This window comes from Oryctolagus cuniculus, chromosome 4 (assembly GCF_051225735.1).
Source record: "Oryctolagus cuniculus isolate XC-2025 breed Fujian yellow rabbit chromosome 4, ASM5122573v1, whole genome shotgun sequence".
NCBI lineage: Eukaryota > Metazoa > Chordata > Mammalia > Lagomorpha > Leporidae > Oryctolagus > Oryctolagus cuniculus.
In genome coordinates this window covers 94,426,596-94,442,889 of record NC_142870.1, presented here as the reverse complement: position 1 = coordinate 94,442,889, position 16,294 = coordinate 94,426,596, and the positions used below count along the sequence as shown (strand labels likewise).

At 39.6% G+C, this 16,294-nt stretch overlaps 1 protein-coding gene across 4 annotated transcripts in view; it reads right to left on the bottom strand.

Moving 5' to 3' along the window:
* The window catches only part of VPS8 (VPS8 subunit of CORVET complex), a 274,119-nt gene that overhangs the window by 119,324 nt on the left and 138,501 nt on the right, over window positions 1-16,294 (bottom strand). For all 4 annotated transcript variants that reach the window (XM_008266588.5, XM_089332060.1, XM_089332059.1 and 1 more), the window contains 5 exons: window positions 15,615-15,734; window positions 14,107-14,163; window positions 7,776-7,858; window positions 6,949-7,033; window positions 6,016-6,114 (listed from right to left, as the gene is read on the bottom strand). In XM_008266588.5, the coding sequence (XP_008264810.1) occupies window positions 6,016-6,114; window positions 6,949-7,033; window positions 7,776-7,858; window positions 14,107-14,163; window positions 15,615-15,734 (444 nt within the window). The remainder of the gene's footprint in view (window positions 1-6,015; window positions 6,115-6,948; window positions 7,034-7,775; window positions 7,859-14,106; window positions 14,164-15,614; window positions 15,735-16,294) is intronic.

Genomic DNA, 16,294 nt, shown 5'->3' with positions numbered 1-16,294 from the left:
CTCCTTCAATACTGTCACAAGCTTCCACACTGCATTTCAAGAGGCCTCCCTACAGGACCTAAAGTAAAAGGGCGCAATGCAAATGAACAAAGTAAGAAATGTGCCATGCGAAAAATCAGAATTGGACTGTTTTTTAAAAAGGTGAGTCAGAATCCTTAGAAAACAAAAGCATTCTCAGACTCTGCATTTCGGCCATGAGCAGAAGAAACAAAACCTTTCTGAATTCCCTGTCAACAGTTTTCATCCTTGAGTTTAAAGTCATAAAGAAATGAGAGCGTGTAGGTAAACTCTTTTTGGCTAAGAATTCTAAAACTTTACTTCTGGTGCCTGGTGGATTTAGAAACTGAAAAATGGTCTTGAGAAATTAAGTTAAGGTCCTAAGTCTTAGTTAGATAAGACTACAAAGTCACTGCTGTTGATTAAAAATTAATAAGACCTATTTCTGTCAAAGATTTCCAATCTGCCCTCTTCTTGAACTTTCCTTAACATCAACGGCTATCCTTTTTTTTCTTGAAATTTTGTTGCTTGCTTTCTGTCACCAAACATTTCATCTTTCCAACCTCACTTTCTCTGTGAACAAAATGTGACCAAACACAACCATGAGTGACTAAAATGCAGAGACTGAACGCAGACCAACATAGTACACCATCAAATACCACTTAAGACAACTTATTGTGACTGCAACATTCATTATAAATATCTAATAATGAATGATTATGTTACATAGTATTTCTATACTAAGAAATTATAGCTATCCCTCAATGACTAGGGAGGACTGGTTCCAGAATCCTCGGTGGATATCAACATCTTATATAAATTGGCGCATTCTCCAATATACTTTTAACCATCTCTAGATTATTCACAATATCTAATGCAATGTAAATACTATGTAAATAGTTGTTAACAATAGTTACATTGTTTAGGTAATGGTGATCATAAAAAAAGTCTGTACATATTCTATATAGATGCAATTTTTTACCAAAATATTTTTAATTGTGGTTGGTCAAATCTATGGATATGGAACCCACAGATATAGAGGGCCAGATGATTATGAATTACTTTATGAGAAGAACTTGCAAATTTTAACAAAACAGATAAATTCCCAAAAATTATCTTTAATAAATTGACTTAAGATGAAATAGAAAAAATGAATTTATTTTTTCATCATTGAAGAAACTGAATGATTAGTCAAAAATATTTTGCATGGAAAATTCTAAACCAAACAGTCTTACTGATAAGGTCTAGGAATCACTTAAGAAAGAAATAATTCTAATATTAACTAATCTGTTACAGAGAATAGTAAAGAAAGGAACTTTATAAGCTCACTGAGGCTAGCAACATTTTGATACCTAAACCCAATGACACAATAAAAGAAACAAAATTATAAATATTGACACAAATGTCCTGAATTAAAAGGAAAAAAAAACAAACAAAATCCAACAATATATAAAAAAGAATAATGTCAGAATCAGATGTCAGAATCAGCTGCATTTATCTGTGCAATTCTAGGCTGGTTTCATGGAACAAGGATATAAGCCTCAGCCATTTTAGCTCCTTGTCTGAAAGAAGATAAAATTCCCTTTAGCCTTGTCTTCATTCAAGAGACCAGCTCAGCCCCAAGCCATGTATTGCTCCCCCACCCAACCCTCTGCATTCTTTTCCAGGTTTGATAGCCCCTGAAAAAAAACTGTAAGGGTCCTTCCCCTAAGGACCCTTAGCCCACCGTAAGCTATGTAAGACCAGCCTGTTGGAGCACTTACTGTCTGCACGTGTTTGCACTGTGCATGACAGCAGTTAGCCACCTCAGTGAATTTGTTTGTTTTGTTCTTGAATAAATCAATTTTGGCTGTGAGTTTGTCTCCTTCTCCTCTCTGTTCTGCCCCCTTTCCTTACATGTTTAATATCAATAAAATTTATCACAAAAAGATAAGAGGAAAGGTGATAAAATTTAAAATCTACTTATGAGGCAACTCAGTATACCAGAAATAGAAAGAAATTTCTATTAAAATCCTTATAACAAATATTTTGCTTACATAGGAATTGAAATTTTCAAAAACATCATTAATAATATTAAAATATAAAATTATGACAGTAAATCTAACAAAGAGCAGAAAACCTCTAAAGAGAAAAATCATATGACTTTACAGAAAAATGTTGAATAAAGCAGTATACCATGCAGTTACTGTCTGGAAGACTCAGTATTGTGAAGATTGTAAATTACCTTCAAAATAACAGATTCAATGCAATGCCCGTTAAGAATTCTAAGCTTAAAATCGTTTTGGTAGAACTTGATAAGTTGACTCTAAAATATATTTGGAAGGAAGAAAGTCTACAAGGGCAAGACTTATTACACAATAATGCTATTTAACAGTGTATGCTACCAATGCAGACAGATAAATGGGCCAATGAAATAGGAAAAGGCACAAAACAATGGGCTAAGCACACAGATCCTTGATACACTTATGACAAAGGTAGCACCAATAGGTGATCGGGAAAGGCTACCTTTAAAATAACGACTGCAGGCAAAACTGGGCATTTATATTTAAAAATTAATCAGGTTTAAAGAGAAAAAGAAAAAGCTTTTGGATGATAATAAAGAAGGACATCTCCTAAGTATGATGAGGAAAAAAATTATTTTAACAACCTAAAAAATTTTTCTTATAAATAACTATAAAAAGATTGAAAGCAATAGCCACAAAATGGAAGAAGTATTTGCAACCTACTCCATACTGCTAAAAAAGACATAAAAACAAATCATACAAATCAACAAGGATGAGAAGCATTCAAATAGAAAAGCGGGCAAAAGACTTCAACAGGCACATCACAAAATAAGAAATTTAAATGTTCAATAAATACCAAAAGGTTGTCATCGCATTAATTAATTAAGAAAATATAAATTTAAAACACAGTAAGATGTCACTAAACATCCACGCGATTGGCAAGGTTTTCAGGTCTAGCAAGGATACAGAACCAAGGGGAATTCATACACGGTGCTGGGACCCAGTGAAGTTTAAGATAACCTGAAACTGAGGTGACAGAATCATTTGCCCTACCCATAGCCTTTCTGATACAATGGATCTGAACTCTGCATCAGGTTTTCAGCTCATGGTGCAATGTTGGTCTGGGGACTACACTGCAGATACACATGTGACTTTTGCTCAAGACGCAAACAATTGGGTCTTCAAAAAGTTCATGGAAATGCACAGAATGAAAAAAGTATACATGAATTTCCATTTTTTTGGGCAAACTTATCTTAATTCCATTTTCCACTAGTGGTTTGAAGTATCTTGTATAATAATGATCATAGATCACTGTTAATAGTCAAAACTGGACCAGCTCTCTGGTGGCCTGGGAGGGCAGTGGAGGATGGCCCAAGTGCTTGGGCCCTGCACCTGCAGAGATCAGGAAGAAGCACCTGGCTCCTGGCTTCGGATCAGCGCAGCTAACCGGCCGTAGTGGCCATTTGGGGGGTGAACCAACGGAAGGAAGACCTTTCTCTCTGTCTCTCTCTCACTGTCTAACTCTGCCTGTCAAAAAAAAAAAAAAGATAGTCAAAACTGGAAACAACTGAAATGTCCATGAACAACTGACTAGATAAACTGTGATATAAAATGGAAAAATGGAATACTATACAATGAAAATGCACTGCAACTACATATAATAAAAGGTTCAAACTTCTCAAAATATTGAGTAGAATTAAACAGAAAACACAGAGTGTAATTTTATCTACATAATGTTCAAAACCAGGCAAAACAAAACATGCATATTTAGGATTACACGCATATGCAATAACAGTTTACAGAAAGGTAAGAATTTATAGTATACTGGTGGTCAGAGGAGGGAGAAGTAGGGCTTAGGATAAGGAAAGGATGTACGGGGAGTTTGGGGGTAATGGAAATATTCTATTTCTTGATCTGGGTTTAAGAAGCTTGCTTTAACCCTGACCTCAGAATCAGCCCTTAAGGCATTCAGATCTGGCTAAAAAGCCCATGAGAGTATTTCAGGCATGGAAAGCCAAGACACTCTGGAAAAAAAAAATGACCTAAATGAAAGATCTCTGTGAGTGAGATCCCAGCAGAAAGAACAGGCCATCAAAGGAGGTACCTTTCTCTGATGCGAGAAGAGAACTTCCAGTTTGACTATGACGTTGTCTAAATGAGATCAGAGTTGGCAAACTCAAGAGGCTTCCATAGTCTTGGCAACTCATGACAAGAGCCTCGGGTGATTACTGATGCCATAAACAAGAGTGTCAATTGTTAAACCAACAACAGGAGTCACTGTGCACTTACTCCCCATGTAGGATCTCTGTCCTTAATGTGTTGTACTATGTGAATTAACAGTATAACTAGTACTCAAACAGTACTTTATACTTTGTGTTTCTGTGTGGGTGCATATCTTTACTTAGTATTTACTAAACTGATCTTCTGTATATAAAGTTAATTGAAAATGAATCTTGATGTGAATGGGATGGGAGAGGGAGTGGGAGATGGGATGGTTGTGGGTGGAAGGGAGGTTATGGGGGGAAAAAGCCACTATAATCCAAAAGTTGTACTTTGGAAATTTATATTTATTAAATAAAAGTTAAAGAAAAATAAATTTAAAAAAAGAAGACTACTTTAAACATTTTTTTAAAAGTTAAACTGTACATTGTTTTAGCTACAACTTGAAATTTTTTTGTATTTCAAAATAAAAAATGTTTTAAAAACCTAATGAAACACATTTTATCCTTATTGGAAAAACCACCTAAACCAGAGATTCTGTGCTTAGACTCCACAGACTCAATCCAAGAGTGGCTTTTAGGGGGCCTGTGGATTTCTGAGAAACAAAATTATGTATCTATGTATTTGTGCAGTACCACAAGTAACAGGTCAAATCCTTCACTACATTCTCAAAAGAGGTCTAGAATTTCAAAAGTGTTATGACCCACTAAGATGTAAGCTGTGTATAAAGTCGGAACACCTTATTATGATGACCTTTCCCCCACGTATTTATGTTGATTATATTTATATTACTGAAGGACAGAAGTCCTTCAACAAAAACTCTATAGTTTTACTTGTGGCTTTAAAAAATATTAAAAAGTTCAAGGTGAAAAAGAGTACAGATGTGGGAAAAAAGAGTCAGCAGAAATAATTGTTGTGTAGCAAAAATACTCTTGCTTCTCCAGCATGAGTTTTCTGCTGAGCAGTTTGTTTGCTCATTGATTAATTCATCACGTTTCACATTATGCAGAGAGACACAGCTTCATTTTTGGATGTCTGGAGTTCGTGTGCTCAAACCACTGCCTAATGCAGATGAGGTAAAGTGAAGAATGGGCCATAATGTAACTAAGAAGACTTGACGAGAATAAGGAGAAAGAATATAAAGTGATTAAGGGGAAAAAAAGATAAAATTCAAAATTGAAGGAGGTCTTGCTGGTTTTTTTCCACCAAGTTATATTCACATTGTTGTTAGAAAGCATCTGGTAACATGAAATAACACATACCACCACAGGCACCTGGCCTGGCAGTGAACTCATATCCCATCCTGGAATCCACGGGTGCGACTGCTGACTCCCACTCCTGACTCCAGCTTCCTGCTAATGTGGACCCTGGGAAGCAGCAATGATGGCTCCAATAACTGGGTTCCTGCCACCCCCAGGAGACCTGGATGGGGTTTCCTGGCTACCTGCTTTGTGGGCACTTGGGGAGTAAACAAGTGGATGTAAGCACTCTCTATCTCTGACTCTCTGCCTCTCCAATAAATAAAAATAGATAAATAAATATACCATGCTCTTAATCCCATAGGTTAGGGTGTAGAAATTACTTCAGGCCTCCCATCTCATGGCTGACTGCCCCACCTTTCACACCAGATGTTTCACATAAGGTGCTGCTCACATTTCTGATCTTTCTAAATGTGAAAAGACTTTAATCCTCAGGGAAATCAACTTAATAACAGGACAGCTGCCCTTGCTTAGCCACAGTTAACACAGGAGTCATCCATTCAAATGTGCAGTTTAAAGTTTTGCTGAATTAGTACCTCAACGTGATCCATTGCCTTCTGCCATACAGACTGCTTCTCCTCTGCACTGTGTCCAGGAATGGATAAGATATTGTGAATGTAATTAAAGACTTCCTCCTGAAGAGCACAGACAACATAATCTGTTAGTTCATTCACTCAAGCAATACAGTCGTCACTACCTACAATCTGTGTAACTCTTGGGAAATATCTATTATTTGGAGATGGAAAATCTTTTGGGGATTGTTAACCGCCACTGAAGAGAGTAATTATTTAAACTTTAGGGTAGAATCTTAGACGTTACAAGCTTGCTCCAAATAATTCTGGTCTCAGTGGATTAACCTTCAATGACCTACAGAGGGATTATCATATTTCTGCTCTTGGTAATCTCTACCACATTTCCAATATCATCTCAAGTCACTGTTATCCTGGTCTTTCATACTCCACCTTCACGGATTTTTGCTTTATTCATAGTCTTTACTCAGTTCCTTGAACATGTCAATTTCCCCCCAACCCAGGGCTTTTGCACATACTGTCCTCTATTCTGGACCACTCTTCCCTTGACTCTCTGCTTGACTGGCTTCTAAAATCCCAAAACCCAGTTTACATGCCACTTTCTCTGAGATTCCCTCTCTGGCTGTTCTGTGAAAGTCAGTCCCCCATAATCCTTTAAATTTGTACCTGATTTCTTCCCCTGATATTTAACAATTTAATATTATATGTTTGGCTTTCCTTTTACTGTCAGCTTTCATCACTAAATTCCAAGTTTCCAAACTGCAGGAACTACATCTGTGTTAATTATCAATACACACTTGGTTCAGAGTAGACACTCAGCAAACACCTGCTTCATAAATGAAGAAAACCTTGGATCAGCAATCACATATCCAAATATTTCTCCTCTGTAAGGGGACAAAACCAGTTTTAAAAAAAAGACAAAGCATACTCTGAACTCACCTCTCTCAGTGGGTCACGTAAGTAGCAATCAATAATTTTGTCATACTGATGTTCACGTTCATACATAAATTCACAAATTTGGTAGCTAGAATGTAAAAGGAAAAATTTCAGTGTACCAAAAAGACAGGTAGTTACTGGCTTATTGCTTTGAGAAGTGTGTTCAGGTATACAGGTTAGTATTTTAAAAACGGATGCACTAGATGTGACTTCCACTGTTAAGTATCTAAGGGAGAGGAGCTCTGCCATTCCTCCTCAGATACCCCTGAATACTCCATGATAGGACTTCCTAGCCGGGCGGGCACAAGAGAAATGCTAAAGCAACCATCTGCCACATAAGCTATAATCAACACATTTGATATCAACTAATAATTTGCAATTAAAGTTTTTTCAGAGTTTGTGAACTTTCTCTTTTCAGAGTCAAATACATTAAACAAAACATATGACAAATAAATAGCTATGTTAGCATACTGTATCTTATTTGTCATAAAAAATTCTGTATTGTTTCTAATATACATAGCTATCAAAAATCTATGATATACTATAGAAATAGTAAGTAAAAAACAAAAATAATAAAACTTCTATTTCACTCTTATATTAAAATAAATATACAAACATTTCAAATTTACACCAAAAACTTCTGCAAATTTTAATAATCTCTAGAATTCAGCTAAAGGCAAAACCTTTCTTAGGTTTTGGTTGCTATTGTTGTTTGCATAACCTTTCTTAATTACAGAAGCAGCAATGCAGCAATAAACTCAAATTCAAGTTAGAGAAATGTAATTTAATAGTTCCATAAAAAACTAATAAATGGCTTCAAAGCAACTTACAACTCAGCTTTTTCTGCCATGCGGATGAGCCGACTCTCTTCAAATTGAACTATGCCCCCAGCCTGCAGCAATTCTAAAAGGACCTGAACATATAAAACAATTGAGTGGAAACACTTGGGAATTTATTTTTATTTACTAGCTCTTTAAGATTTCACTCAGCCATATAGACCACCTCTCTCATCAGTTTTCTTTTATATTCTTACTTGTTGATATCTTGTCGTGCTTTCATATATGCCTGGTTAGACTGCCATTATAATGTTGACTGTCTTCTATTTAAGTTGCATATAAATTTATATTGTTATAGCTCTGTTTTTCTACCATGGAAGGAATGCCACAGTGTTTGCAAATAAAGCCTATTAGAATACTGAACTGACTCTCCATCAAGATAAAAATGTCTGCATATATCCTTTTAAGAAGTGAGCTTTTGTCTGGCACTTCCATGTCTTACGGTCCTTTACAATTTGTTGTCCACAGATACTATCCAAACACTTACATGTTAATATTTTTAAATTAAAAATTATAGCTTTTCACAGAAGCACAACTTGTGGGGAGCAACCCGGACTAGACTAAGTTACTGGAATTAAGACTTATTCTATGCATCTGCTCTCCCACAATATGGCGCTGAGAAGGGAGAAACAGCTTCTACACAGCTGCCTCCAGTTCAACCAATAAACTGTAGGACCTGCTCCTGATTGGAGGAGAGCAGCGTACTCGGCGTGTGGGTAGCAGAGTTGGGATTGGTGGAAAAGGACTATAAAGGAGGAGAGAGACAACATGCACTGGGAACATCTAAGAGGAACACCTGTGCAGCCCCCGAGAGAGCCAGCCGGCGGAGTGCCGCTCCCCCGCGGAAGTGGGGAAAGTGGCCAGGGGGAACCGCCCTTCCACAGAGGTGGAAGGGACGGTAGCCAACCCGGGAAGAACCAGCAGCAAACCTGGGGAGGGCCGAGCAGACAAAAGAACAGCGCAGGGTCCTGTGTCGTTCCTCCACGAAGAGGGGGAGCGACACTACTCAGTCACAAGGTGGAAACAATCCAAACACTGATCAACAGATGAATGAACAAAAGGTGATTTATACACAAAATAGAAAGTAACTCAACCTTAAGATATGAAACTACAACACATGCTGCAACACAGAGGAACCTCCACGACATCATGTTAAATGAAATAAGCAAACACAAAAGGACAAATACTGTATGATTGTACTTATATGAGGTATGCAGAGGCACCCAAACTCGTAACAGCTAAATGGGGACTGCAGAGGGGTATGTATAATGGGTACTGCAGTTTAATTTGGGAAGATTAAAAAGTCCCAGAGATGGACAGTGAGAATGGCTGCACAGTATGAATATACTTAATGCCACTATATGTTTATATGTAAAATGCATATGTAAAAATGCTTAAAACGGTACATTTTATATTATGTATATTTACCACAATAAAAAATAAAATTATTGGGTTTCAAATAAATAATTCTTTTTTTTAAGGATGTATTTTATTTATTTGAAAGAGTTACAGAGAGAGGCAGAAACAGAGAGAGTGGTCTTCCATCCGCTGGTTCACTCCCCAAATGGGTGCAATGGCCGGAGCTGCACCGATCTGAAGCCAGGAGCCAGGTGCTGCTTCTGGGTCTCCCACGTTGGGTGCAGGGGCCCAATGACTTGGGTCATCTTCTACTGCTATCCCAGGCCATAGCAGAGAGCTAGAAAGGAAGAGGAGCAGCCGGGACTAGAACCGGTGCCCATATAGGATGCCGGCATTTCAGGACAGGGTTTTAACCTATGTGTCAGTGCTGGCCCCTCAAATAAATAATTCTGACTACAATAAGTAGCTAAATAAAAATGTTGAGTAGGGCCGGCGCCGCGGCTCACTAGGCTAATCCTCTGCCTAGCGGCGCCGGCACACCAGGTTCTAGTCCCGGTCGGGGCGCCGGATTCTGTCCCGGTTGCCCCTCTTCCAGGCCAGCTCTCTGCTGTGGCCAGGGAGTGCAGTGGAGGATGGCCCAGGTGCTTGGGCCCTGCACCCCATGGGAGACCAGGAAAAGCACCTGGCTTCTGGCTCCTGCCATCAGATCAGCGCGGTGCGCTGGCTGCAGCGCGCCGGCCGCGGCAGCCATTGGAGGGTGAACCAACGGCAAAGGAAGACCTTTCTCTCTGTCTCTCTCTCTCACTGTCCACTCTGCCTGTCAAAAAAAAAAAAAAAAAAGTTGAGTAGGCTGTTGTGCTAGAATCATCAATATTTTTAAATAGGCCTCAGAAAATACAATCATTGGAGCAACAGGAGAAAGCTCCCTGGTATTTAAACTAAGGATCCAGGGGCCAGCATTGTGGCACAGCAGGTTAAATCCATGGCCTGCAGTGCCAGCATCCCATAAGGGCACCAGTTCAAGTCTTGGCTGCTCCACTTCCAATCAAGTTCCCTGCTAATGCACCTGGGAAAGCAGTAGAAGCTGGCCCAAGTCCTTGGGCTCCTGCACCCATGTGGGAGACCCAGAAGAAGCTCCTGGCTCCTGGCTTCTGATAGGCTCAGCTCCGACCGTTGCACGCATTTGGGGAGTGAACCAGCAGGTGGGAGACCCGTCTTTCTGTCTGTCTCTACCTCTCCCTGTAACTCTGTCTTTCAAATAAATAAAATAAAACCTTACAAAAATTCAGGATCCAGAGTAGTGTAATCCTTCTCAGGACTCCAATAAAAAACTTAACAAAAATACTTTTCTAACCAGTATATACATTATTTTAAAACTTAACAAAAAAGCAACAAATTACACAGTTCAGAACCCAAATTGAATCCATTGTGAGCACTAAAACATACTGTTAGAGAATAAATATAGAGTGAACCCATCTGTTGTAAGCATCAATTTGAAATAACTTAATAGAAAAGCCACTGCTGGGAGTCAGTCTTTCCAACTCACTAGAAGTGACTTAAATTTTCAGGAATTTTGCAAGCCAGTTATTAAACACAGGTGTTAATAAAAACTAAATTATATCAAGTTACAATTACATAAATTAAATTAGAAACAGGGGCATAATACTCAAAATCACCACTTCCTAACTGTTTTACTACCGTGTGTGCCCTTGAGGTTATTTATTTGCAACTTCTGTAATTGTGTCTGTAAGCTAGAAACATTACAGGAGGGTGTGCTACTCCCTCTCCTCCTGACTCAATATTCAGTGACAGCACATTGGTAGGCTAAAGCACTTATGGGAGAGAATTTACATCATGGAAACTGGAAAACGACATAAATTAGAACAAATGATATTGAATATGTTACATTTTTAAAGGGCTGTTGCATTTGAAAGGGGTGGGCATTTGGCTGAGCAGTTAAGACACAAGTTAAGATGCTCACAACCTACACCAGAGTGTCTGTGTTCATCTCCTCACACCTGAGTCCAGCTTCCTGCTAATATGTACCCTGGGAGGTAGCAGGAGATTACCCAAGTGGTTGGGTCCCAGTCACCCACATGGGAAACCATGGACTAAGTTTCCATCTCCTGGCCCAGTCTCAGCTGTTGGAATCTGTGGACTAAGCCCGTGGACAGGAGCTCTGTCTCTTTCTGTTCCTTTCTCACTCTCTGCCTCTCAAATAAAATAAAACAAAATGACTGTAAAACAAAAACAAAAATGAGACAAACCACACATGGCTCACAAAACCTAAAATATGTTCCTTTACAAAGAAAGCTTTCCAATCCCTGGGTAAAGAAATTGATAGAGAGAGTACTCATAAGAAAATTAAACTTAGAAGTGTGCACATCCGGGCCAGGTATTATTAGCACATAGTTAAGTTGTTGCTTGAAGCCCCAGCATCCCATGACAGAGTGCATGGTTTGAGTGCTGTCTCCTCTGCTCAGACTTCCTGTGAATATGCACCATGGGAGGTAGCACATAATGGCCCAGGTGCTTGGGTCCCTGACACTCACATGGGAGACCAGGATTAAGTTTCAGGCTCCTGGTTTTGGCCTGGCCCAGCCCTGGCCATTGCAGCCATTTGAGGGATAAACCAGCAGATAGAAGGTCTCTCTCTCCCTCTCTCCCTCCCTCCCTCTCTCTCTCTCTCTCTCTCTCTCTCTCTCCTCTCTGTGTCACTCTTTCAAATAAATTTTTTTAAAATTTTTTTAAAAAAAGTGTGCAAATGTATAGTCATTAAACTGTGAATACAAAAAAAAAAAAAACAGAGGATTTTTCCTAGTATTCAAAAACTGTTAACTCATTCAGCAAAAAAGTCATTTCACTGACAAATTTAGTTTTGACATGTTTTCATTGTTGTGCTTTTAATGCCTTAATTTACATAAATAAAAATATCAAACAACATTCATATCAGAACTATAGCTAGCACAACATATGCATGTAAAGAAACATCACACAGTACTACATAAATATGTATAATTTTCACATGCCTGTTAAACATTTTTAATGAAAAAAAGAATTGGCGCTGTGGCATAGTGGGTAAAGCTATGCAGTGCCAGCAGCCCATATGGGCGCCAGTTCGAGACCCGGCTGCTCCACTTCCGATCCAGCTCTCTGCTATGGCCTGGGAAAGCAGTGGGAGATGGCCCAAATCCTTGGGCCCCTGCACCCACGTGGGAGACGTGGAGGAAACTTCTGGTTCCTGACTTTGGATCAGCATAACTCTGGCCATTGCAGCCAATTAGGGGGTGAACCAGCAGATGGAAGATCTCTCTTTCTTTGCCTCTCCTTTCTCTCTCTGTGTAACTCTTTCAAATAAATAAATCAATCTTAAAAAAAAAAAAAAAGGAACTATAGCCAGGAGCCACTTGTGAAACATTTATGAGCATATCACTGGAAGAGATGAAAAATATTATACAAATAAATGCTTACATACAACAAATGGTACAAGGAAAGAGTGGTAGATTAGAAGAAGAACTGGGTTCTACTCTCAACTGTGACTCTGTATTTCTATAATGAGAGAGTGAGCATTTGGTCTACTGGTTAAGACACTGTTTGGGACATGACACCCCAATGCTGATGTGCCTGGGTTTTGAGTCTCAGCTCTTCCCAACTGCAGCTTCTTGCTGATGTGCAGCCTGGAAGGCAGTAGGTAATGACTCAAGTACTTGGGTCCCTGCCCTCCTCTGCAATACAGGAAACTGGCTTGAGTATCTGGCTCCTGACTTCAGCCTGACCCAGTGCTGGCTGTTGTGGGCATTTGGGGAGCAAATCAGCAAATGAATGATCTCTGTCTATCGCTCTACCTCTCAAATAAAAATGATTCATTAACTAAAAAGCAAAATGAGGAGACAAATCTAGATAACATCAAAGAGACAACCAGTGATATAATATTAACATACTAGTATTACTTTTCAAGGTTTGGCTTTTCCATTGAGAGGCTTGTCTTTCTGTTATTTAAACTGCAGTTTTGGGTCACTTTATATAAAAGCGCTATGCTGAACATGATGCACACCTACTTCCAGTAGAGAAATGGGGGGTGAGGGTGGGGAATCCATATTACTCTTTATATTCAATATAATTTGAGAGCTAACCAAAATTTTGGCCACCGTTATTTTTCCCAAGGGCCTGCAGCAACCACTGGGCCACAGCTGTGCAGAGAGAAGCATCACCATTGCTCTTCTATGGCCTTTACCTGAGTCTTGATTTTCTAGCTGTGCACTATTACCACACACACACACACATAAAAATCAGCACAGCTTAAAGAACTTAATTTTTGCAGTTTCCTGACCTGACAAAGTTTGCTATCAACTTTAAATGTGGGGACTCTCTCAGTGGTTACAAAGTTACAATTACAGTGGGTACGTTTTCAAAGTCCTACTCCTAGAAGGGATCCTTGATTGCTTCTTGGCCTTATGGCTAAGATCAAGTGTAGAAGGAACCCTCCAAAAAGCCGCATAAGCAGAAAAAGTGATAACGAAATACTTACTGTTTCACTGTGATTAGTGGAGGTGCAGACATCTTTAGCCCAGTGAGGGGGACTTGAGAGCCCTCCTGAAAGCTGCGTGCAGCAATATGCAGCATCCGAGAGCCCCCTGGCTCAGGGCCATGGCAGCTAGCAGTGGATGCCAGGTTTAATGGCACTGACGGACAGCAGCGCTAACTGTTGCTACCTGATGATGAAGTACTCTCTTTCATGCCATGCTGGATTCAAGGCAGGTCAAAGAATTTAGTTTGGTATAGGCTCCTGTGACGTGTACCTCTAACAATCAATTCACGCTATTTTCTGTTTGCCACTGTCTTCAGCACGGCATTAGAGATTGGCAACAAGTTATTCTCCCCTTAGGTCGAGTGAGACCCAGCACAGAAGAATTCTTTCTGGCTTACTCTGACTTGTGTTGGCAGAAAGAGTTCTAGTTGTTCCTACCTGCTGTCGTTCAGAGTGCCGAGAGTCATCATCAGGACTACAGAGGAATTCAAGAACCTGGCCAAAGAAAAACGATCTTTTATTGGAAACAAGCATGCCCCAACACTTTAGAGTAAAAATAATTGTAACTAAGCTTTCAAGATTATCAATTTATTCACACACAGCCATAACAAACCACAGGCATATGGTATCTTCCCCTGTGATTGGCCTAGCACATGAAACATCAGGCTCGGGGCCGTTGCTGTGGACTAGCTGGTAAAGCCGCTACCTGCAGTGCTGGCATCCCATATGGGTGCCGGTTCGAGTCCTGGATGCTCCACTTCCGATCCAGCTCTCTGCTATGGCCTGGGAAAGCAGTGAAGGATGGCCTAAGTTCTTGGGCCCCTGCAGCCATGTGGGAGACCCGGAAGAAGCTCCTGGTTCCTGGCTTCGGATCAGTGCAGCTCTGGCCATTGCAGCCATTTGGGGAGTGAACCATTGGATGGAAGACCTCTCTCTCTCTCTCTCTCTCTCTCTCTCACTTTGCCTCTCTGTGTAACTCTGACTTTCAAATAAATAAATAAATAAATCTTTAAAAAGAAAAAAAGACACATCAGGTTCAGGTGTGCCAACAGTATTTACCTTACAGACATACTTCTGTAGTCTTAGAAACAAAAGTAGAAGGCAGCATCACACCTTAACTTTCAGGGTTTCAGTTCCCTGATACCATGGACCAAGTAAAGGATGCACTTTGAAGTCCAGCCCCTTGAATTTGAATCCTAATCTTACTGACACTTAGTAATGACATTCACTATTAACAAAAACACAAAGTCTGATCTTACATGAGTTACGACCCTCCCCGGGCTTTAGTTTCCTCGTCTGTAAAATGGGGATAACTGCACTATTTCACAGCTGGCAGGAGGGCTGAGGTAACACCTAGATGCTGTGGAACAGTGCCTGGTGCCATGAAGTGCTCTGTAAATGCCAGTCATTATTAGCTACTTTTTGCCACCTATGGATGTGTAGGACATATTTAACTTTTTTCTTTTGCCAGCTACGGATGAGTAGGACATATTTAACTGGGATCAGTAAACAGATCCAGAGTCAAAGCCACTGGGAAGTAAGTTAAAATTTCCCAAAAGTAATCTCTCCTCCAGATGACTGTTGGCAAGGTCTTACTACTAGTGAGATAGGGTGATGCATAAGTGGAAAATTCTCGAGCAAAGAATCCTATGAAATTTAGAGAAGCAGAATAACTGAGAGAACAGAACCTCTGTGAGCCAATCTCCACAAACCACACTCCATAACAGTTATTAGGCAAAGTCATACTCACCAGGACTCACTATTAACACACAACACACACACAAATTTATATCTAAAAACATGAATAGGTTTCTCTCTAATAAGACACTAATCAAAAGGTCTATCCTATCAAGAAACAATGAAACCCAGTATAACAGTGTAACCCAGTGAAATGTACAGTAAACAGAGAACAAACACTTCAAGTTCTCATTGTTAAAGACACTCACCTGATCAAAAAGTGTTCTGTTTACAAACAAAGTATTGTCAGGCTTTGCAAGCTGACGAGCCAGAAATGTGAAGAGACATCCTACTTGAGAGGGAGTAAAATCAGAATTCTCCACCATAACCTGAAGAGCAAAAGAGACTATTTTATAAATATGCCATCTAGTTTCATGCAAGAATATATACTATTAGAAGGGGGACCTCACTACTGCAGACTCATGAAGATTCTTTCATTGACTATGCAAAAAGTGAGTTCAATATCATTTAGAGAAGAAGTATAACAACCTGCACACTCTGAAGGAGAACATTTTAGTGACTTTTGGCAAATTTCTAGCACAACTTGGGTGAAAGATGAATTGTTGGAGTGGTGGATGCAAGATTGCAAAGGATCACTGATCATGTTTCCCTCTGGACTTCTTAGAGGATCCCAGCAAAAGTGAATTTAAATAGTCCTTCTAAACATCTGTACATCAACAATGGAAGAAGACAGCTGCTTTGTGGTTGAAAGGATAACCTGAGAGTGACAGTATCCCAGAAAAGAAGTCTGCCTGATGAATTGAATGGTTTCTGCCTTGTCTACAAGCAGTTCCTTGAAAAGATGGTTTTGTATAACAGGCGTTTTACAATTACACACAGCTGTCAAATCCCAGTCATTCATCTGCTTTAACTCAGCTTTGATCTCCTA